At 61.7% G+C, this 22,728-nt stretch overlaps 2 protein-coding genes across 2 annotated transcripts; one reads left to right on the top strand and one right to left on the bottom strand.

Annotated features, from left to right (window-relative positions):
• Window positions 1-2,287: 2,287 nt before the first annotated feature.
• LOC311215402 (bactericidal permeability-increasing protein-like) lies at window positions 2,288-11,156 on the top strand. The gene is made up of 15 exons (XM_084296530.1): window positions 2,288-2,420; window positions 3,297-3,411; window positions 3,869-3,997; window positions 4,332-4,487; window positions 4,833-4,896; window positions 6,822-6,885; window positions 7,305-7,396; window positions 7,544-7,720; window positions 7,929-7,988; window positions 8,212-8,379; window positions 8,778-8,845; window positions 8,972-9,020; window positions 9,349-9,412; window positions 9,950-10,026; window positions 10,540-11,156. Exons 1-15 carry the CDS (start codon window positions 2,306-2,308, stop codon window positions 10,591-10,593), a joined length of 1,452 nt encoding a protein of 483 aa, XP_084152656.1. The 5' UTR covers window positions 2,288-2,305; the 3' UTR covers window positions 10,594-11,156.
• A 235-nt stretch (window positions 11,157-11,391) lies between these two features.
• LOC311215314 (uncharacterized protein KIAA1755-like) lies at window positions 11,392-18,613 on the bottom strand (the record flags this gene model as incomplete). Its single annotated transcript, XM_084296412.1, has 9 exons — window positions 11,392-12,113; window positions 12,769-12,918; window positions 13,002-13,100; window positions 13,425-13,541; window positions 14,015-14,101; window positions 14,888-14,981; window positions 15,375-15,498; window positions 17,816-18,050; window positions 18,479-18,613. 9 exons carry the CDS (start codon window positions 18,611-18,613, stop codon window positions 12,075-12,077), a joined length of 1,080 nt encoding a protein of 359 aa, XP_084152538.1. The 3' UTR covers window positions 11,392-12,074.
• Between the last annotated feature and the right edge of the window lie 4,115 nt (window positions 18,614-22,728).

Here is a 22,728-nt window from a genome sequence, read left to right as displayed (position 1 = left end):
GGATGGGTTTGGCCATTGCGTCATGTAGGAGATGTGGAAAGAGCTGCGAGCAGGACCAGGAACTGCCTGCACGTGGCAAGGAGCATGTGGGGCCGGAGGACAACGTGATGGGGGGGAAGGATGGCAGGGGGACGGCAGCACGAGGGTCCTGAGCCGTGCCCCAGGGCAGCCGGCGGAGAGGAACCTCCCGGCTCTGCCAGGTGATGCTGGACACAGCCCAGCAAGCGCCGTGCCCCCGTGGGGCGGCCAGGCCCAGCTCTGGCAGCCCTGGGGAGCAGAGCAGCCCCCCAAGCCTTTCCCCCACAAGCGGCCGGGCTGGGCTTTGTGGTTAATTCACCGCTGTCACCCCCAGCAGGAAGCACTGCTGGGACTAGCCCTCGGTGTTGGGTGTTAGAAGTGGTTCCAACTGTTCCTTGACAAACACGGGATTGTTTGGTCAGGCTTCACACGGTGTTTTTTCAGTTCAGCTTTAAAATTTGCTCAAAGCCAGAAGGAAAACGTTGTGTTTGTGCTTCCTCAGCACGCTGTCCCCCAAGAAATTTCATTTCTCCTCACGGGAGAGGTTCTGGTTCCTTAATGCTCATCCTGAGTGTCTTAAACATCATTTTGAAACTGCCCCGCAGAGATGCCGTGCCACAAACGTGCGGCTCTGGGGAGTTCCTCCTTCACTGCGAGCAAGACTCAGCAAAAAGCTGAAACGGGGCTTTGGCTTTTGAACCTTCTCCTCTGCTCCAGGCTTCCTCTTCCTGTGTACATCGAGTTCTGCCCTGGGGCTCCTGGGCACCAGGGATGTGTTGGGGTCAGTGCTGATGGCTCCGGGCAGCCCATGGAGCATCCTGTGGGACGTGGCTCTCCCCCAGGCCATGTTCCTTGCGCTGGCAGGCACCGTCACCACCCGGCCTGCTGGGCCTCTGGGTCCCTGCCTTGTGGCACAGCCCCAGCAGCTGTACACAAAGGGGCAGGGCTGACCCATCACGCTCATCAAACGGGCAGCTCGGGGACATAGGGACTGCAGTCCTGCTCCCCAGAGCCTCATCTGCAACTCTGGTGTGCGCTTGTCGCGTGCTAGTGAGGCAGCCTGCAACTGTGGGGAAGAAAGACAAAAGGAGCTGAGGTCTCAGGTCCCACCAGCACTGAGCCTCCGTGTGCTGAAGCCCCCAGCAAAGCCAGCCCAGGCTCCGCGGCCCTGCCTGGGCTTCACTGGGCAGGCAGCTGCTCTCCAGGCCCCGTGGCGCGGTCATGCCAGGCTGCTGTGCTTGAGCAACAGCCGGGTTTCAGGATTTCACAAGCGCTTAGCGCAAGGATGTTGCCTCTGGCAACTAGGACTTCCCTGGATACGGGGAGAGATCTGCCCGCATCAGCTGCTGAGGACTTCCTTTGCTGCTTCCAGAAAGGAAAATAAAAGCACATCACTTCTGAATCACTTCATCTTCCATCAGCTCTCGTAGTGATGGCCGGGGAGCTGGTGGCTGCTGGGCCCTGCAGGAAGCCTGAGGCAGCGGGGAGGCCCAGCCCTACCCCACAGACTGCTGCCTCCCCGCCTCGCTGCACCCCCTCGTGCACCCATGAGCTCTGGCACTTGGGACCCCAGAAGTTTTGCATCTGGTGCTCATCTGCAGTACAACAGATGTCTCCTGGGCAGAGCTCTGGGGCTGGCACGGGGAGGTGCGCAGGCATCCCTCGATCCTCAATTCTGGCCTCCCTCGGCCCCATTGTAGCCACCCAGCCTAAGGTGGGGGCCTCTTGGTCAGCCCCTGGGTGTGAGGTGGCTTGGGATTTACTTGCAGGAGGCAAAAAGACGTTAACTTTAGCCCTTGTTCTGCCCCAAGGCTGTTCCACTGGTAACACTACAACCAGCGCCTTGGACAGGTCTGGATTGTGGTGGTGGCAGCTGTCAGGGCACAGCAGGGGCCCCGCGGGGCAGGACGGGGACAGCCTTTGCTGGGCAGAGGACAAAGCAACCGGGCAGGGCAAAAGGTAAACAAGTGCCCCATAAACTCAGCCAGCAGCAGGGAGCCGAGGCCAGCGGCTCGTCTGTGCCCGGGCGGCTGCTGCTGTGGGGAGGGGCTGTGAGCCCCTGGCATGGGGCTGGGGCCGTTAGCTCCCGGTCCTCACCTGCCTTCCCCACCGCTTTGGGAGTGGGGCAGCGGCCAAGCAGGAAGCACCAGGCTGAGGGGATGCCCCGTGTGGGCTGCAGAAGCGGATCTGCATCCTGCTTCGTCCGCAGTTCCCCTTTTGGAGTGGATATAAAGGCGCTGCGGGCAGAGAGAGCCAGGCAGCAGCACGGCACCGTTGGGCAGCCGGGATGGGAGTGCGGAGCCTTTTGGCGGCCAGCACCGTGCTGGCTTTGGGACTGGCGCTCAGTGGGGCCACCAACCCTGGCTTTGTGGTCAGGATCACCCATGCTGGCTTGGACTATGGTGGGTTCGGCTCCTGATCTCCCTCCTCTCTTGCAGGTGCTGGCGGCTGAGGCGCAGAGCCAGGTGTTCGTGCAGTTCTGGGACAAGACAAAGACAGCCTCAGCCATGTGTGCCAAAGGCAGCATCGCCCTGATGTCCCCATCTTCCCCAGCCGCTGTCTCCACCGAGTCCGTGCAGAGCACCCAGGCCCTCCAGGGGGCTGGGGGCTGCACCCAGGTGGCAATGGGGGAGACCCCGGCTCGAGGAGGCACAGGGCTGGCGGGGCAGGAGGGCCTCCCGCTCATGGCACGCATCCAGGCAGCCGAGCCCGAGCCCCAGAGGAGCGAGCTGCGGTGGAGGGAGGCGGTGGGGAGGTGCCAGGAAGGCGGTGACGGAGATGGATGGGCTCTGTGCTGGGTTTATTGAGGCAGGCAGGGCCCCGGCTCCAGCGGAGCGCTGTTATGGATTGAAATACACTGTGTGAGAAACAGCTCATTTACCCAGCGGCTTTGCTAGCTGTCGGGGGAGGACGTGGCTCCCCTTCCCAGATGGGTGCAGGGCTGCAGCACTTGCCCATACCCCAGGATGGGGGCTTTGCCTGCTGGCACGGGGCATGGAGCAGCACGGAGCTGGGCACCTCCTGCCAGGGACCGGCTCCTCCTTTCTCCTGCCGCCTGGCTGCCACCTTCCCAGGGCTTGCAAGCAAGCAGACACCAGGCAGTGCCTGCAAACTTGCAGGGCTCTGTGCTGCACAAAGATTAGCTCCAGCAACAGCTTGCACAGTGGAGAGCAGCCAGGCCACTGGTGTCTCCTTTAACCCTTTTACCATGCACCTGGTGCATGCTCCTGGCTCCCTTGGGTGTGCATGACCATGACGTTGTCCCTTTTTTCCTGCAGCCAAGCAGCACGGGGTTGCTATCTTGGAGAAGGAGCTGGCCCAGCTGAAGCTGCAAGACATCTCGGGTGAATCCCGAATCCGGATCTTGGGGAAGGTGCGCTACGAGATCTCCAGGTGAGCCCTGCCAGTGGCTTGGAGCGACTTGCTGCCCTCCCAGCCCCCACGGGGAGCCTGGAGGACCTCTGAGGAGCACAGGGGCCTGGAGCAGTGAGGGCTGTCCTCTCCCCTGCAGCTCCCAAAATTATAACCCTGTACTCAGGGAAGGGATGCCTCACCTCAGGAACCCACCTAGCATGAGCCCAGACTGCGGGGTCCTGGGGTCCCAGCTCCTTGCCACCCCCTTGTAGCTCTCCTCCCACTGCTGCCTTGGGTTTCCAGCACTGAGGAGCTGCTCTCACGGTGCTGCAGGGACTGTGCTCCCGAAGGCACTGCTCTGCTCACGCAGTGCTGTTCCTTGGCAGGATGGGAGCTGGGGATGCTGCCGGCATGGTGCCTTCGCTTCTGCCCTCCCCAGTTGGGCACCCAGTGTGAGGCACCCCCTCTCACATGCTTTTATTTTATTTTATTTTAGATTGAAACTTCGCAATTTCCAGTTGCCACACTCGCAGATTTCCCTGGTCCCCAATGAGGGCCTGCAAGTCTCCATCTCCAACGCCTTTGCTGAGCTGGACGGGAACTGGCGTGTGAAGCTGCGCATCTTGTGGGTACTCGGCTGTCCCTGCGCACAGCCCCTTCCCTGGCACAGGCACCTCACTCTGCATTTCCCTCTCTGAATCCGGACAGGCTTTTTTCCCTCCTCTGCCTCCTTTGTGGTTTGTGTAGCCCTTGCTTTGTTATCTGCGGATGTCCTGATTCCCCCGGCTGGGCTGCAGCTGCTTTTGTCCTGCCACCTGTGATCCCCCAGCCCCGGGGAATCACCGCAAAGTCCCTCTCCCCACGTCAGGGCACCCACGGCTGGCCAGGCAGTGATCAGGGAGATAATGTGAGTGCCATCTCCTCTCTTGTCCCCTTTCTTGTCCTCCCTCTCCCTGCAGCCGGCACCATGGGTCATTCAACCTGAAGTTGTCGCATGCCTACATCAAGACCATCCTGAAGCTGGGCAGAGATGCCTCTGGGAAGCCGACGGTTGATATCTCTGCCTGCAGCACCAGTATCTCCAATGTCCGCATACGCTTTTCAGGCAAATTGAGGTAACGTCACCGTGAAGGCCTAGAAATCCTGCGTGTTAGCCCAGCTGGGATAGGAAGGTGGTTGCCAGGCACAGTATGTGCCTGAATCTGCTGTGAGTTTGTCCTGCTGTGGGTTGCACATTTAAGGGAGAAGTTTCGGGGCAGTCACGAGACTTGTATGCACGTTGATTACAAGCAGGTTTGTTTGCAAATGTAAACCCTGAGGCAAAGCTTGACTCCAGGCTGGCATGGGAATGGCACTCCCCAGTGTCACACAGCTCCGGTGTCTCCCTTTCCTGCACCAATACTTCTGCAGCATCCTCTGAGCTAGAGCAAAAATGACTCCCTCTCTCCTTTTCTCTGCAGTTGGCTTTACAACCTCTTCCGTAAAACCATTGCGTCCAAATTCAAGAAAAACTTGGAGGGCAAGGTACGTGGAAGAAGCTCGGTAGAGCTCCAGGCTTTCTGGTGATCTGTAGCCCTCCCTTGTAACAGACGTTTCAAGGGCTCAGGTCACACCTACAGATTTAAGCAGGGCCAAAGCGTGCGGGCACAGTGCTGATCTGGTGGAAACCGTGAGGAATGGGCACATGCTAAGTGCAGTCCCCACAGCATCACGTGGCTCGGGCTGGATTCTAAACCTGCAGTGTTTGCCAAAGCCCAGTATAATTGGTTCCCAATTAACAAATACTTCTCTTTCCATGTGGTCAGTTAATTAGATCTTAGACCTTGGCCAAACTCATTGTAACAGAGGAAACCCGCTCAGAGCTGCCCTTTAAATGGCCCACACTCACACATGCTTTTGGGAGCAATAGGTTAGAAATCCTCATCTCTGGATTTCAGCTGCTTGCCATCTTGTAACGGGGTGCACCAGGGAAGCCCTGGTACCTTCAGCCCCGTACAAAAGCCTACATGCAGGAGACTCGCATCAAGACATGGAAACAAGCTGTTAGCAATAATTACTACAAGGCTCGCTGGCAGGAGCTACAACCTCCCTGGCCGTGAACCTTGCTCAGGAAGGAGGCAGTTGGAGAGCAGGCAAATCCCACCCTGCTGCAGGTCGGGTCCGGGCCGGGGCGCATTTGGCTCTGGCCGATGCCATCTCCTGCTGCCTGGGGGCCACCTGGAGCCCTGGCAGCAGATGGGCTGGCAGCAGGAGCAAGGCTGGGGCCAGGCAGAAAGGCTTTCAGGCTGTGGTATCTCCTGGAAGGAGGCAGCTGGGGAATCTGCCCCAGCAGCCCAGCCCCTTCGCCAGACACGCGTTTCTCCAGGGGCTTTCTCCCTGCTTGAGATGGAGCAGAGGAGAGGGCAGGGCTGGGAGTGCTGCAGGACCCTGCTCAGCCCCGTCCCTGTCCCAGTCTTGCTCCAGCAACCTGTGGGCACCTGCAGCTCTTGCTGCGGGGCTGGGCAGTGCCCAGGGGCCAGGAGGGACCTGGGGGTCCAGCACCTGCAGACAAATTCGGACTTGATGATCTCTGCAGGTCCCTTCCAAGTGAACTGTTCTGTTCTATGATTCTATTCTACTAGGCAGGGGGACAGGCAGCTTACCAGCAAGCCTCTGCTGATAAAATCATGCCCACGGCCCCATCCCTCCTCTTCCTCCCAGCAGTGCAGCCAGCCACCAGGAATTGCCAGCGCGGCCGCTGCTCCCCCCGAGCTCCGCGTCTCGCTGTCAGCGCTGCCAGCTGGCTGCCTGGTCGGGCAGATGATGGCCTCATCCTACACGGGGGTTCTTGTGCCAGGATGGCATTGGAAGAGAGATTGTGCAGATTATCTCGGCCATCTACAGGACTGCTTCCTGCAGTAAATTCCTGAGCCAGCTTTTAGGCTGCATTTAAATCCTCCACTAATGCTGAGGCTTTGCCTGTGGATGACAGCGGCAGAGGGATTTGGTCCTCTCCCCTGGCAGCACAAAGCTGCCCCAGCTCCACAGCTGTGCTTTGTGGGTGCACAGGTAGGAGTGCTCCTGCCCCTTCAGGGGCAGATTAACTCTTTCAGTTGCTCTGCTTCTGCTGAGTCGTAACCTGCTCAGCACAAAGCATTCCCGCAGAGACTGTAGGAAGTCTGAGGGCACAGCTGAGAATCCTTCAAAGGGCCCCAATGCAGCTAAACTGTGTGGGGAACCTGCCGTAAGCAGATATTTGCAGGTATAAACTCTGCCTGTCTCTCAGATACTTAATTAAGTACTGTCTGATAAATAGAGAAGAATGTCACTGTGTGCTCTTTTATCTAAGCAGGCTTTTGCAAAGAATACAAACAGCACCGGGCAGCAGAGCACATGCCCGAGGCTCCCACCCAGGGCTGTGTGTCCCAGCAGAGCCAGGCTGCTGAGCTCCGTTGCCTTTGTTTCCCCAGCTCTGTGAAACCCTGCGTAGCTCTGCCAGAAGATACCTCCAGCCATACCTCCAGACTGTACCAGGTACTGCGTGAGCACTGCACGGGGCTTGGGGAGCATTTCTTCCTAGCATTTCCTGGCCACGGGGATGGTGTTTTACCTTGTGCCCACTCTCCATTTCTTTGTATTTCCGCACACGTGCTGGGAGCTGTGGAGCACCACACAGCAGAGCTGTCACCACGCACTCAGTCCTCCCACAGGGAGAGACTGTGCTGAGACTGGGCACAGGGGACCCGGATGGTGTCTCAGGTCCAGGAGTTAGTTTGCATGGCTGAGAAACAGAGTGAAGAGGAAAATGCAATTTTTATTTCTAAACAGAAGCGAACACGTGTGAAACTGCTATTGTGCCGTTGCACCAGGAAGCAGGGGCAAGGCTCTGCCCAGGTGTCAGCGGAGGGAAGCTGCTCCTGGCTCTCGCTCATCCTCTGCCCCATGTTTTGCAGTCACAGCCAAAATAGATGCCGTGGCTGGGATCGATTACTCCTTGACAGCAGCCCCGGTTGCCACTGCCCAGTTCCTCAATGTGGACCTGAAGGTGAGAGGCTGCCCTCGGGAAGCTCGGTGTGGCTGATGCCGTTGCAGGGGGCAGGAGGGAGGCAGGGGTCTGTCACCGCCTGCAAATGCCATTCCCCAGCCTGGCTGAGCCCCACCAGCACTGCTTCACCCACTCCTGTCCTTCCAGGGCGAATGCTTCTCCCTGGCACAGCACACCCCCGTCCCCTTCACTCCGCCAGCGCTGGCCATTCCTCCTGAACACAACCGCATGGTTTACTTCGGGGTCTCCAGCTACTTCTTCAACACCGCCAGCTTCGCCTACCACAAGGCTGGGGCACTCATCTTCGAAATCACGGACGCCATGGTAAGGAGGGGAGGTGGCGTGGGGTCAGCGGCTGGCAGACTCACAGGGCTCCTCTGCACCACGGTCTCCTCCACGCTTCCCCGTGGAACTGCTCTGGGCACAGGGCAGGGGCTGAGATGTCCTTGCTGCACCCACGAGGTGCCCAAGGGGCTGATCCTGCCCCAGCGCCACGCTGCAGTGCCGGGCAGTAACCGTCCTCCTCCCGCAGATCCCGAAGGACATCGAATTCCGTTTGAACACCTCCACCTTCGCGGCCTTCCTTCCCCAGGTGAGCCCCGGCCCTGCCCAGCACAGGCTCTGTGCGAGGTGGCCCTCCAGAGAGCCCAGCCCCAGGTTCCCAGTGAGGGGCATTCGCAGCGGGGCCGTGCTCTGGGTGCTGCATCCCTGCACACCATGAGCTGCTGGCACGGGAAGGAGCTCGGCAGCAGCAGGCTGTAGAGCCACAGGAGGTTTTGTGCTGCAGTTCCTCCCCTCTCCCTGCTCCTTTGCAGCTGGACGAGATGTACCCCAACATGCCGATGAAGTTCAGGCTGTCTGCTCCCTCCGCCCCGTTCCTGAACATCGGAACAAACGGGGTCTCACTCCAGCCTGTTGTGGACATCCAGGCTTATGCCATCTATCCCAACGGCAACCTGGCCCCCCTCTTCGTCCTCAGATTGGTGAGTTGGGGTTCAGGGCTGCGGTGGGGTCACTGGGCCCGGCTGGGGAGCCTTTTGCACAGCCCCAGTCTGCTGTGGTGCCCCGTGAGCACTGCCTGCACCTCAGTGAGCAAAGGTGGGAGCTCCCGAGCTGTGCAGCACCTTCCCATCGTGTTTGGCGATCCTGTGCCATCCGTGCTGTGCTCCTGCTGAGAGCTGCCTCCTGCAACCAGCCCAGTCGGGCACATGGGGTGACCCCAGCAGAAATACCCGAGCCCACAAATGCTGGTTTTCACACTGGGTGTGAACAGGGCCCTGATGGGAGGGCGGTCTGGCTGCCTTTGGGCTGCTCTGAGCCCCTTTTGCCTGTTTTGGGGGTTGCTGCGGGAGCACTGCCAGAGCTCTGCCTCTTTCCCCAGACAGGCAACGTGTCTGCCACCGCGGACGTGCAGTCTGGCCGCATGGTTGGGAGCCTGGCCCTGGGCAGGTGAGCTGCAGGTCCCAATGAACCGCTGCTGAGGGGGGTGCTGGGGATGGGGCAGAGGGGATGAGCTGGGGCTGGAGAGAGTGGGACGGCCATGGGCACTGCAAAGCTCTGCTTCCCTCCACACAGGATGAACCTCACGCTGAAGCATTCAAATGTCGGCACCGGCACTTTCAAGGTAAGCTGTCCCTGACATGGAGGTGGGAGCCTGCCAGGTGCTGAGGAAGGGACTCACCCCCTCACCCCCACCACTGAGGGATGCTGACCCCACGGGCACCTCCCTGTGAGCCTGGGCGAGGGAGCAGAGCTCGCTACTATCCCCTTTTTCACCCCTATGCTTCCTACTCCGCCAGCATGGCCGAGACAAAACTGTAGGTCTCTGGTGAAGCATGCACCCATCCCAGCTTCTGCTTTATTTTACTCTTCCTAATTATCCTCCGGGATCTGGTCACCTGCTCTCCCACAGACTAAAGCTCTTTTCCTTCTCCCTCTCTCCATATCTCCAGGTGAAAACGGTGCAGTCAATAACAAACATAGTTGCCTCCAGTATCCTGCTGCCACGTCTTAATGGTAATAACCTGCTGGGGGGAATGGGGCTGCCGGAACAGACACCACTCAGGTCACTCTACCCGGGCAGGTCCAGTTTGTTAACTAAGCCCCTGTTGCCAGGCCTGCTCAGGAGGTAAAACCTGCAGAGAGGAGGCAGCAGCAGCGCCCAGCGTGTTTGGGGTTGGCAGAGGAGGGCTGTGGGTAACTGAGTGCGGGAGCCTCTCTGCACTGTGACACACATCCAGAAGTGAACGCAATGGAAAAAATGAGCCTGACACACATCCTAATGCTTTCCAGACCCTCTCCCCCGCTCGCTGCTTCTCATTACAGCTGAACAAATCAGGCCAGAGCGGGGCTGGAGGCTGCCAGGGGCCCCGGGGGCACAGCACAACGTGAAGCCCCCAGGCCTTAGCGTAGCCTGGAGGAGCTCCCTCTGCCTTCCCAGGGCAGGGGGGACAAAGGAAGGGCCGGGGGTAGGAAGCGGCCGCCTGCTTTGCATGGCCCCTTGCTCCCTCTCGCTTCTCGTTCCAACACAGCTGTGTGTGTTTTCTTTTCCAGAGAGATTAGGTAAGGGCTTCCCTCTGCCGCTGCCAGCCCAAGTACAGCTCTCCGACCCCATCGTGCAGTTTCATGAGGTGAGTGGAGGGGCTGGAGCTGGTCCTGCCATTCGTCCCCGAGAGGCGGGGGCCAGGCAAGGTGCCTGGAGAAGGGGGAATGAAGCAAATTTCACACGCAGCAGTGACTCAGGCAGGGCCGTGTTCTGCAGATTTTAAAACCAGGGCCCGAATTTCCCATGACACTTTTTATAGTAAGTGGAGCTCCGCGGCAGCTCAGCCCCGAGCCTGGCGGGGCTCTGTGCGTGGCGGCCGAGCAGCTGCAGCCCCGGACCCAGGCAGGAGGGAGGAATCCTGCGCTTGGGGAGGCCCGGGGAGGCCCCGGAGGAGTGCCACAGGCTGGGTGCTGGTTGTTTACAGCAGGGTGTGGCTGTGGAACATCTTCAGAGCCCTTCCGTAGCTAAAATTAGCCAAGGATGGCAGAACCACAGTGCCCACGCTCCCTCCCCAGAGCGTCGGGTGATGAGCAGGGCTGGCTCTAACAGCAAAGCAGCTGCAAGGACGCATCACAGACTTCCTCTCCCCTTCTCCTAGAATTTCCTGCTGTTTGGAGCCAACGTTCGCTACCAGCCCAGGCAAGGCAGATAAGACGACCGCAGCGACCTTCAGCGCCGACAACGCCCCCATCTCGCCTGCCCCGTGCTGCCCCTCCGAGGGTTCCCGGTTCCCATCCCGCACCCCTGGCTCCCAACCCCAGCTCCCCGCCGCCGTCCCCGCCGCCGAGACAGCAAACAAGCGGCTCTGCCAGACCCTGACTCATCGGCCGCCCCAGCCCGAGCAGCCAGAGGACAAACCGCAGACGCGCGGGCGGGGGCCAGAACCACCCCAGGGGCCGAGCCCCACGGCCCGGGCTGGGCTGAGGGGACCCCGGGAGGTCCCTGCCCACCCCAAATCACTGCTGCTGCGGGTCCTGGGCCCTCTCCTGCCCTGGCCCCGAGGAGCCACCGACCACCACCAGGCTGGGGCTGACAGAGCCGAGGCTCGGGACGAGGCCTGGCGGCGTTTTCCCCTCCTGCATGTGCTTCACCTCCAGCGAGCGCTTCCCCGCGGTGCTGTACGAAGCCCTGCTCAGCCAGGGGGGCTTCCAGCGCCCTGTGGGGGGGCTGCGCCCCACTCTGAGCCTTTTATATAAAAACACCACATGGAAATCACTCCTGTTACTGCCTCGTTACATCCCCCTTCGTGCACATTCACTGGGGCGGACAGGGAGCCGGGAGGGCCTTTTAGGACACCTTTATGTCAAAAAACACCGGGCACGATCGCGCTTTTCCCTTTATTTATTTATTTTTTTGGGGGGGGTGGGACGCTGCACGGACCGGGCGAGCCCCGGCGGAACGGTGCCGGAGCGGAACGCGGGGACGCGGGGCGGGGACGCGGCGGGGCCGCTGCTGGCGGCGCACACCGGGGCCGCGCCGCCTCCGTCCCCGTCCCCGTCCCCGTCCCCGTCCCCGGTCCCGGTCCCGGTCCCGGTCCTGTCCCCCGGTCCCGGCCATGCAGGGCTGCGGCCGCGTGCTGCGGGCGGCCGGGCGCCTCGGCTCGGTGGCTGCCAGCCCCGGGGCCTCCCGCGGAGCGAGCTGCGGGCCCGGCGAGCGGCCGGGGGGCCGCGGGGCCGCGCTGCCCCCGGGGCCGGACCTGAGGCATTTCCTGAGGGCCCCCCCCGGGCCGCCACCGCCCCCCGGGCCGGAGCGGGGCGCTGCCGCCGGGCCTGGCACAGGTCGGTGCCGCCGGGCCCTGCCCTGCCCTGCCCTGCCCTGTCTGCCGGGCCGAGGCCAGGCTGAAGCCCCGGTGGGGGTCGTGGTGGGAGAGCTGCGGGGCTGTGGGCGCCCCGGGGTGCCGGCAGCAGCTGTGGCAGGGCTCGCAGGATGCAGTGCCCAGGGGAGAGGGGCATTAATTGCAATGAGTTCCGTGTCTCAGTAGGGCAGGAGCTTCAGCCCCTCCGCTAGCCACCGTCCAGGCCTCTGGTGTTGGAGTGATGTGCTCGGAGGCACTCGGGTTTCCCGGTGCCACCAGCAGAGCCTGCCTTTAATTTTGGCTTGCCTTGTCTGTATCGGCTGGAAGGGAAAGTACCTTTAGTGCAGCTCGCCTCTTGTGGGACTGCTGCTTGCTTCCTGTGGAGGGGATCATAGAAAGAGCTTGTAAATGAGAGATCGATTCACGGCGGATATCTGTGTCACCCCCGTCTCTGCCTTTGTTGCAGCAGCCCCGTCACCACGCGTGCTGCAGGGGAGCACAGGGACACTGATGTGTCCAACACGGGGACTGCTGTGTCTTGATCTCCCCATCCCATGAGGCGAGCGGGGCTGAAGGCATCAGGCAATGGGATGGGGTTTGGTGTAGGACAGCCCAGGGAAGGGAGCAGGGGGCAGCAGTGGGACCAGTGCTGCAGTGTGTGTGTGTGCGCCGCCGAGCGTGAGCGGCGTTGCTGGACACGAGCAGCAGTGCTGCATGCGTGCGGCACCACGGACACGTGCGGCATCGCCGGGGCCTGGCCCCATCTAGCGGCTCTGCCTGAGACCAGCCCGCGGGGCTCGCTGCAGGTGGCCTCGAGCAGCCCAGAGCCAGGTCCAAGGCCGTGGGATGACGGCAGAAATCCTGCACCGGGCCATCCAGCTGCAGGGAGGTTGCGGGGCAGGAGCGGGCACGGAGTCAGCGCTGGGATGCGCTGGGAAGATGCTGGTGCTGGTGGGACCCGGGCTGTCCCCAGGGAGGTGGCTCTGCCAGGTTCCAGTCCCCCCCTCGCCATCGCAGCCGCCCTGTTCCTACCTGACGTGTGGCGAGGTGCTGAGCCGGGCGGCCTCCCTCCGCAGCCGTGCCAGCACGGCCCCCCCCCTCGCGCTGCAGGCGGACCAGCTGCGGGTCGCTCAGCACCCTGCGCATCAGCTCCTGGTGCCGCCCGATGCACGCGGCCGCATCCTGCCAAGGGACGGACACGGGCCTCAGCTGGGGGCTCAGGGCTATGCCATGAGGGAAAAGGGATGGGGACAGCCCCCCGGTACCTGTGTCCCTGCCAGGCCGTCAGCGCTCCGCAGCTCCTGGATGCAGCTCTGCAGCAGCTCCGATGCCCGCCTGAGGCTGGCCGTGAAGGGATGCAGCTTCTGCGGGGGGAAGCACCGGGGTGAGCGGGGCTGGGCGGCTGCACGGGCAGCGGGATGGGAGCAGAGGCTGCAGGGAGGAGGCAGAGGTGCAGAAGGAGGAGGAGAGGCACTACTAAGCCAGTGGGGAATATTTTGGGGACACTGCGTGAAGGCCGGTGAGGAAGGGAGCGGAGGTGGATGTGGGTGCGAAGCCAAAAGCAAGCGTTCCTATTGCTTTCCTGGGGATGCCCGTGAGACACAAAAGCTGCTCCATGCTTAGAGCCTCGGGGACAGAGGGGCACCGCGGGAAGGTGAGGAGACAGCTGACGGCGTGATCACAGACACCTGGAAGAACTGAACCCACTCGCCGTGGCAGTAGGGGAAGGTGCCGTCCAGCTCCGCTGTCACCTGGGAGCTGTCGACGTAGCGGCCCAGGGCCTTCAGCGACGTCAGGGTCTCCACCTGCGGGGCAGGAGGCTCGTGAGTGCCGCCAGGTCCTAACCCCAAGAATTCCCCAGGGACAGCGTGGAGCTGGTGGCCGAATCCCTCCTCCCCACACCCCCATGGGGAGCCCCATGAGCTCCCCCGGGGCTGAGCATGCCAAGCTGCATCCCCCTGCAGCTCCACCGTGTTTGGATGCACGGGAGATCACCTGGACTGCAATAATCTGCCACGACAGCCATGCCAGGTAACCAAGCCATTAATATTTCACATTATATTAATTAAACAGAGCAGCACTAGAAGAAGAATAAGCCCTGTCAAGCTTAGATTTGTTATCCCAACACCTGTGTCCAAACAGTGGCAGTGACTGGGGAGGCACCCGCCAGCAGACCCTTAGGGGCAGCAGCCCCGGTGCGGTGGGGACCCGCCTGGTGTCCCCAAGCAGGGGGACCCTGAGGAGGGGTCAGGGGCTGGATGGGGACGGTTGCCCTCACCTGCACGCCGGGCAGCCTCTCGCGGTGGGCGCCCAGCTCCTTGTCAGCCAGCAGCAGCACGCCGTGGATGCAGCCTGGCGAGACGCTCTGCGGAGGCAGGGGGGAGTCACCCGGGGCAAACCCCAGCGCGCTGCCCGCAGGCTGCCTGTGGCGATGCCACAGCCAGGGGGAAACAAAGGAAAAGGCTCCCAGGGCTCGCTGGCACGTGGAATGGAAACCAATTGCTCAGGGCACAGCCCTGTCCCCAGCCAGCACAGCGGCTTCCCTGGCAGAAAGGGCCCATGGAGAGGAACCAGCCAGCACGTCCCTCCCCGGCACCAGCGGTGCAGAGGATGGATCCTGCCAGGGCTGAGACCTTTGGTCCTGAACGGCAGGGGCAGCGGGGCTGGTATTTATGGGGCCAGGGAGTGCAAGAGCCTGGCTTGGGCTCTCTTTGGAGCAGGGGACTCTGTCCTGGTCGGGGACTGTCTGTGCTGCTGTGGACGTGCCCAGAAATTAGAGACTTAACGGCAACTTTGGGAACAAAGGGGCGGTTGTTTAAGTGCTGCCAGTCCCGTCAGGAGATGAGAATGTCTGCTGGGGAGAAAGCAGCAAGAGAGACGTGATTTTTCTAGATAAATATATTGTGATGATGCAGCAGGCAGCTGAGATCTGTCCCCGTAAACCCTCCCCATGGCGCTTACAGGTAAAAATCTGTGAGTGAGATAAAAGCACGGCCTCGGGCATCCCAGGGGGGCTGCCAGCAAGGCTGCTCTGAGCTGCAGGGTCTGGATGTGGCTCTCAGGATCCCACCAGAGGAGGGCTGGCACCGTGTCCCCTGTGGGACAGGACCTCCCAGCACATACCTGCCACAGAGTGCTCAGCCCCACGTACCTGGACAGAGCGGAGAGCAGAGAACAGGGCTGGGGAGGGAGGCTGGCGCCTGGCGTCCACCACGGCCGTCAGCCCGCTGTCCTTCGCGTCCTTCCTAGCCCAGGGAAATAAAGCACAGTGACAAGGGGGCAAATTCTGCTGGTCGGCAGTGGTGCCCCCTCGGACACGACCCACTGGAAGACCGGGCAGCACTGCCCCTCGAAGGAACAGCAGCACGGGGGCCACGGCTGAGCCCCAGCTGGGGGCAGTGCAGGATGGCACCACCAGCACCACCAGCCCTCAGCAGGGGCACGGGGTCCTCACCCCTGCCCCAGGGTGACTGCGGTGGGGACTGAGGACACGAGGACTGTGCAGGATGTGCCCAACCAGTGTGTGCCCAACCAGTGTGTGCCCAACGCGGAGCATGCAGGACACAGGGCACCCGTCCTGGAAGCCCCCGAGCCAGGAAGCAGCCAGGGGGGTCCTGTCAGGTCCACCCAGCCCTTACCTGGGGAGGGAGCAGAGGCAGAGGAGGAGCTTTGCCAGCTCAGCAGCAGAGCACCAGGCGGCCCCCCAGGCGCTGCCGCTGGTGGTCACCTGCAGGAGGGCCCTGCCCAGCTTGTCCGTGCCACCTGCGGGGGAAAGTGGGTGAGTGACCGGGTGAGTGACCCCCTCCCATGGGTGCACAGCCCTCACCGAGACAGCGCTGCCCCACCAGCACCAAGAGGCGGTGGCTGCCCGGCCCCAGCTCCCTCCCAGCCCTTCAGCAGGGGCAGCGAGAGCCGTGCCAGCCCGCGAGGGCTCTCACACCAGCACCAGCCCTGGCATTTCCAGGGCCAAACTGCTGGGGACGGTTTTCCTTAAAAAAAAAAAAAGACGGTTTTGCCAGAGTATTCCAGCTCTTGGGAAAAGGAAGTATCCAAACATTTAGCATTTGGCAGCTAAAAGCTGAAAAGCTTCATTTCTGAGGAATGGTGTGGGAGGGCTCCGTGCAGCTGAGCACAGTGTCAGCTGCCTTTTTAACGTCTTTTTAAATTATTATTATTTTTTCCCAGCTGAAAGGAAATTTTCCACCTGGGGGCTTTCCGGACATTAATTCTTCTTGACACTTTCTGTGTCTGTACCCAGAAATGTGGCACCGTCGTGCCTGGAAGGAGGAGCTGCGGGGCCTGGGCAGAGAGGGAGAAAGCGAGGCCCTGCTCACTGCCTGGTCTGCACGTGCGTTCCCTGCGGAGCGTGCCAATGACCGCTGCTTTTCTCACGCTTGGTCTGCCTGCATGACATCCCTTCCTGGGGGGCCTCCTGTCCCGACACCCCGAGCTCGGCTCCTTCCCATCCTGTGCGGTGGCGCAGAGCAGGGCCAGGGAAGGGCCACCCCTGCACAGCTCTGGCACATCCCAAAACCAGCTCTTCTGAAACCAAACCAAACTCTCCCCGGCCAAGCTCATTTGGCACTGATGAAAAAGCAAAAGAAATCAGAAAGAGGAGCCTGGACACAGGGAGCCACGGGGCTGCTCCATGCCACAGGCAGACTGCGGTCTGGAGGGGCAAGAGCGTGCACGGTGCCAACAGCCCCATCCCAAACCCAATCGGTGCCAACAGCCCCATCCCAAACCCAATCGGTGCCAACAGCCCCATCCCAAACCCAATCAGTGCCAACAGCCCCATCCCAAGCCCAATGACACCCTGATGCCATCCCCCCAGGACCCCACGCTGCCCTCCTCGTCCCGCCTGGCTGCCACTCGCTGCGGGGAAGGTGCTGAGCCAGCAGAGCCTGGGGGTCACTGGTGGACCCACAGCCAGGGTAAAGTGGGGCGTCAGAGCGGGGACGGCCCCGCTGCAAGGTTTGGCAACCTCATGGCCCTCAACAAAACCCAGCCACAAGGTGGATTGCCACGGGACGGATCCACTGAGTAACCAGAGGCACTTTTCTGCAGATGGAATAAAACCACACAGAACTTCCTAAGGCAGCAGGGACGGCGTCAGCCAAAGTCAGGAGAAAAGTATTGACTGATGGAGGCACCAGATACAGCCTGGGTTGTGCTGAGGAATATTTTGGCCTAGAACGACCAGAAATGTTTTTGTTAAGTGTCACAAAGCACTTCATCACTGCGAGAGGTTTTTGGGGTAAACACAGCGCAGCAGCTTTGTGTTCGTGCGAGAGGTTGAGGAGAGCCTGGCCAGGGAGTGATTAGGAATCAAAAAGGAACCAATTAGCCCACTTCCCTCCACCAGCTGCAAGGGAGTGCAGAAATGAAACAAAAGGCATTAGGGAGCATAAGGAGATTTACATTTGCAAAGCTATTTCCATTTTAATAAGCCAAAGTGCTGTTAAATAGAGATTGATATTTCTCCCCAAATACCCATATTTTTCAGAAGTGGTTTATACCAACACGGCGAGCTGGGCTTTGGTGTTTTGGTGCGGGGAAGTTGTTTAACTCATACCCAAAGCCACAGGGTGACTCCGCTCCCTCTCCTTTACCCAGCTGAGGAGGGAGCGAGGTTTGAGCAGTAGGGCCAGCAGCGAATAACAGCTCCTCTCCCTCTTCCACAGTTCCCCATCAGCGAGTTTGGCAGGGCAGGATGCAAACGCTCACCCACAGCCCCGGCACGGAGTCAGAGGCCAGCGCTCAACGCAGCATCGCCCGGGAGCCCAAGGCACCAGCGTGTGCAGCTGCAGGGACGGACGGACAGACAGCCTGGGGGGGACGTGCTGCACGTCCCTGTGCCCGCGAGGCTGGCATGGCTCGGGCAGCAGCACCCAATTGTTGCACCCCAAGTTTTGCAGGGAACTTGAAGCCCTCGGGCCCCGCACACGCCTCGCCTTGAGCCCGCTGCCACCCGACGCCTCCGCGCTCAGTGCCAGCCTCGTGCTCGGGCACACGGGGCGCGGGCAGCAGGTGCTGGGGGCAGCGGCAGCGTAAAGGATACGAAAGCAGAAGGCATTACCATGCTCAATGGGAAGTGGCAGAGGGCCCGGGGGAGACCGCGGCAATAACTGTCCCTTCCCTCTTCCTTCCGCGGGGCCCGAGCGCTGCTTTATTGCCCGCGGCTGTCCCGTCCCGCTCCGCCGCTCCGCTGCGGCTTCTCCCCGGCTGTTGGCTCTGTGATGAGGTCCCAGTGCCCCAAGACGTGGTCCGGGTGCCCCACGATGAGGTCCCGGTGCCCCGTGGGTGCTGCGGGGCTGCCGCCACCCCCGGCCCCATCGGCGCGCCCGGGCCGTCCGACGGGCAGGCTCCCTCCCACCGGCCGCGTCAATGTGGGAAAAAAAATAGAAAGAAAGAAAGAAAAGAAGAAGAAAAAGAGCGAGCCCCGCTGGCGGGGGAGGGGAGGGGAGGGCGGAGGGGAGGAGAGGAGAGGGAGGGGAGCGGAGGAGAGGGGAGGGGAGGGAAAGGAAGGGGGGCGCAGCAGGGGCTGCCCGTGGGACGCGGCGCTCGGGCTCGGTGGCTCCGGCTGCCAGCACTGCCCGGCCACGGGGCGCCGAGTGGGGTGTCCTTTGGGTGTCCTTTGGGTGTCATTTGGGTGGCTGTACTGTGGCCATGGGGACGCCCACAGCCCCGGCACGGAACTGTCCCGATGCCAGCCCCGTGCCCACGGGGGCCACGCTCCCACCCGCTCCCCTCCCCCCACGCTGAGCCCCCACCACGCGGCTGCGCTGCCCAGGGCTGCTCCGTGCTGCAGCTCGGGGGGCAGCGGGGTTGCAAAGCCCCCGGCCAGCCCCGTGCCCGGCCGCGTCCCGCTGTGCATCGCCGTCCTCCCCAGCACCAGGGACCTGCAAAACTCTGCGTGTGCACGTGCATGCATACAGAGTGTGTGTGTGAGCGGCCATACGTGCAGGCGTACGCTGATTGGGGTGGATTTCCCCTTTTTAATTAAACGCAGGCTGGTGTATGCCAAAGAGAAAGCTTCGCAGAACTCTTGAGTCTTTATTTCTGGGCTGGCCCAAAGGTAGAGCAGAAGAAAAGTGCCTTTGACGGCTCTTTGGGATGATTCAGCAATGGAAAGTACCTATCTGGGGGCAGAGCGGGAGATTGGGCAACCAGAAGTTGTACAAAAGCAATCAGTGCAAGAGCCAAAGCCTCAGGTCCGCTGTATCAGTGTGCAAAGCACGGACATTTAGCACAGCTCTCCGGTCCCCCAGGCACAGCACCGGGTGCCCACCTGCCCGCTGCCGTGCCCCCCCTCGTGTTTGCAGGCAAAGGCTCAGGGCTGGGCCAGGGCTGGGATGGAGACGAGAGTGGAGATGGCTGGAACGGCTGCAGCATGGGCCGTGGGCTGCCGGGGCAGTCTCGGTAACAAAGATTTCTCCAGGGATTAGCGAGCAGCCGAAGGACACGCTGTGAAAACAAGCCGAGGCGGGAGGAGGTACAGCTGGAGAGCTTGGAGGCAGGAACGGCGCGAGGGAGGGCTTTCTGCTTTGCCTCCCATTTCCGTGGGAGCAAGCGAGAGCCCTTTTGTCGCCAGTGCGGATCACGAGTGCTGCAGGGCTCAGGCGCCAGCAGCTGTGTGCGGGCAGAGGCTCAGCCGTGGGGAGCGGGACCGGGACACCCGCTGCAGCCCCCTGCAGCCCCCTGCACATCCCCAGACCCCCAGACCCCGCCGGTGCTGGCACACAGTTGGCCCACGGCCCCAGCCGTCTCCCCAGGAACCCTCACGCCAACTGGGGCCCATTGGGCCAGCTCCTCCCTTCCCCACCAGCCGCCAATTGCTCCTTTAATTGTGTTAGTTCACATAGTCTGCTTCAGCCTTTTTATAGATTCTCTGAGCGTGGGGTAGGAGGGAGCATGAGATCATGCTCTGGCCTGCTGGAATTGCCTGGTTACCTCTGAAGCCAGCCCAAGAACTCGCTTTGGCTTCTGCGCCTTCTGAGAGCTGCTGCAGGCAGGCGGGGGATGGCTGAGGGGTCCTGCACCAGCAATTGAGTTGAGCAGGAGAGGATGGTGTGATGTGAAGCCTGGTGGGACCCCCACGCTGGTGGAACCCCCACACTGGGCCCCGCAGTGTCCCCGAGGCCAGCAGCTCCCTGCCTGGCCGTGGGTTCCTCTTTTTGGGGGCTGTCACCCTGCGAATGCCCCCAGCATGGCAGGGTCCAGCCCCACACCCCCCAGAGCAGCTCCCTGCACCCTCCTGCTGCCCTGGGACAGCCAGGTGGGGGCCAGGCCTGCCCAGCAAAGGGCAGAGCTTCTGGGGGCCCCCCAGGACCCCTGGCCCCATGAGCTCACCCTCCTCTTTTGCTCCCTTTCTCCACCTCCTGTTTTGCCCGAGCAGCTGCCGGGGCAGGCTGCATGTGGCCTCTCGCCCTGCCCCTCCGGCGGCACAGAGCCACCATTCAGACCCCCCCCCCTCCCCAGCCCTGGCTCTGCCTGAGGTCATCATTCTTGCATTTTTATTTTTACTTTTCTGCAAAATCACCCCCTCTGCGTCCCCTTTTGTCTCCCCGAGGCTCCCAGACATCGTGCTGGGAGGCAATGTGCCCTGGGGGCAGGGGGGCAGTGTGTCAGGGTGCTGGCAGCCCCCCATGGGTGGGGGACGCCCTGGCTGTGGAGCTGCTCTGGGGGGGCCCTGGGACAGCACTGGGGCAGAGGCAGAGTGTGGTGAGCCTGGCGTTGGGGAAGGTCCCGGGGGCCAAGCTCCTGCTGGGAGCCTCATTGCTTGTGGCCAAACCCCTGCACCCAGGGTCCTCATCTGCAAATTGACACTTCTCACTGTGACCCCCCCCCTTTCTTAGCTCTTGTGTCCCCCAGCGTGTCTGGTCACTCATCTTTGATGCAGCCGTCAGGGCTGGCGTCAGCTGCTGACCCCGCGCTGACTGAGAGCCGTCCCTGCCTCCCAGAACAGCCGGAGCTGGGTCACGCCGATCCCACAGCTGGCAAAACAGCATTGGGAGAGCCCCCCCGCTGCCTGACCGTATTTTTGGGTGCTGCCGGGGGCTCACAGCAGCAGGTGGGGGTGAGCCACAGCCCTCAGCACCCCCCGATGATGGCATTTTGTGGGTGATATCCCTGCAGCTCCAGGGACATCCGTGATGGCACCGTGGGTCCTGGGCAGAGCCCTCTGGCCCTGTTGGTGGCAAAGGGGGGTTGTGGATGGAGGGAGGGTTTTATTCCCGGCCATGGACCTCCTTTCTTGCAGGTTCCCTCTGAAACCGGCTGGCTTGCTCTCACTTTTTTGTGGAGTGCCCCCGGGGTTTCCCCATGGTTTCCCCTTTAGAGCATTTGCCAGACCACAGCTGGGCTTTGTGGCCACAAATGAAGGCCAGATAAGCCAGGAGCTGCTCATCTTTGATGCGGCCGTCCGGGCTGGCATCAGCTGGTGACCGGGTACTGGCAGAGAGCCACCCCGTGGGGAAGTCCCGTGGTGTTTGTGGCACCGCACACAACGGGTGTGGATGGGTTTCCTCGCCAAAGTCCCGTGCCTGGGTGTCCTGCTCGCTGCCCGAGGAGCAGTGGCCTGGCCACACGCACTGCCTCAGCCAGCAGCGGTGGGGCACAGGCCACACACCCACCACGGCCGTGGGGATGGAGCAGGGCCGCAGCCAAAGCCCTGGGTCCCCTCTGAGAGCCCAGGCACACAACTGCAGGATGGGTTTGGCCATTGCGTCATGTAGGAGATGTGGAAAGAGCTGCGAGCAGGACCAGGAACTGCCTGCACGTGGCAAGGAGCATGTGGGGCCGGAGGACAACGTGATGGGGGGGAAGGATGGCAGGGGGATGGCAGCACGAGGGTCCTGAGCCGTGCCCCAGGGCAGCCGGCAGAGAGGAACCTCCCGGCTCTGCCAGGTGATGCTGGACACAGCCCAGCAAGCCCCGTGCCCCCGTGGGGCGGCCAGGCCCAGCTCTGGCAGCCCTGGGGAGCAGAGCAGCCCCCCAAGCCTTTCCCCCACAAGCGGCCAGGCTTTGTGGTTAATTCACCGCTGTCACCCCCAGCAGGAAGCACTGCTGGGACTAGCCCTCGGTGTTGGGTGTTAGAAGTGGTTCCAACTGTTCCTTGACAAACACGGGATTGTTTGGTCAGGCTTCACGCGGTGTTTTTTCAGTTCAGCTTTAAAATTTGCTCAAAGCCAGAAGGAAAACGTTGTGTTTGTGCTTCCTCAGCATGCTGTCCCCCAAGAAATTTCATTTCTCCTCACGGGAGAGGTTCTGGTTCCTTAATGCTCATCCTGAGTGTCTTAAACATCATTTTGAAACTGCCCCGCAGAGATGCCGTGCCACAAACGTGCGGCTCTGGGGAGTTCCTCCTTCACTGCGAGCAAGACTCAGCAAAAAGCTGAAACGGAGCTTTGGCTTTTGAACCTTCTCCTCTGCTCCAGGCTTCCTCTTCCTGTGTACATCGAGTTCTGCCCTGGGGCTCCTGGGCACCAGAGATGTGTTGGGGTCAGTGCTGATGGCTCTGGGCAGCCCATGGAGCATCCTGTGGGACGTGGCTCTCCCCCAGGCCATGTTCCTTGCACTGGCAGGCACCGTCACCACCTGGCCTGCTGGGCCTCTGGGTCCTGCATGGGCTTCTGCTGCTGCCTTGTGGCACAGCCCCAGCAGCTGTACACAAAGGGGTAGGGCTGACCCATCACGCTCATCAAACGGGCAGCTCAGGGACATAGGGACTGCGGTCCTGCTCCCCAGAGCCTCATCTGCAACTCTGGTGTGCGCTTGTCGCGTGCTAGTGAGGCAGCCTGCAACTGTGGGGAAGAAAGACAAAAGGAGCTGAGGTCTCAGGTCCCACCAGTACTGAGCCTCCGTGTGCTGAAGCCCCCAGCAAAGCCAGCCCAGGCTCCGCGGCCCTGCCTGGGCTGCACTGGGCAGGCAGCTGCTCTCCAGGCCCCGTGGCGCGGTCATGCCAGGCTGCTGTGCTTGAGCAACAAGCTC

The sequence above is a fragment of the Netta rufina genome (genome assembly GCF_964035555.1).
Source record: "Netta rufina genome assembly, chromosome: 16".
NCBI lineage: Eukaryota > Metazoa > Chordata > Aves > Anseriformes > Anatidae > Netta > Netta rufina.
The sequence above is the reverse complement of the archived record's forward strand: the minus strand, read 5'-3'. Positions and strand labels throughout refer to the sequence as shown.

Coding starts and splice junctions, on each gene's coding strand:
- LOC311215402 (XM_084296530.1), top strand. CDS start 2,306: ATGGGAGTGCGGAGCCTTTTGGCGGCCAGCACCGTGCTGGCTTTGGGA. Junction 7,397..7,543: donor TCCTCAATGTGGACCTGAAG/GTGAGAGGCTGC, acceptor CTGTCCTTCCAG/GGCGAATGCTTCTCCCTGGC. Junction 9,021..9,348: donor TCGGCACCGGCACTTTCAAG/GTAAGCTGTCCC, acceptor CCATATCTCCAG/GTGAAAACGGTGCAGTCAAT.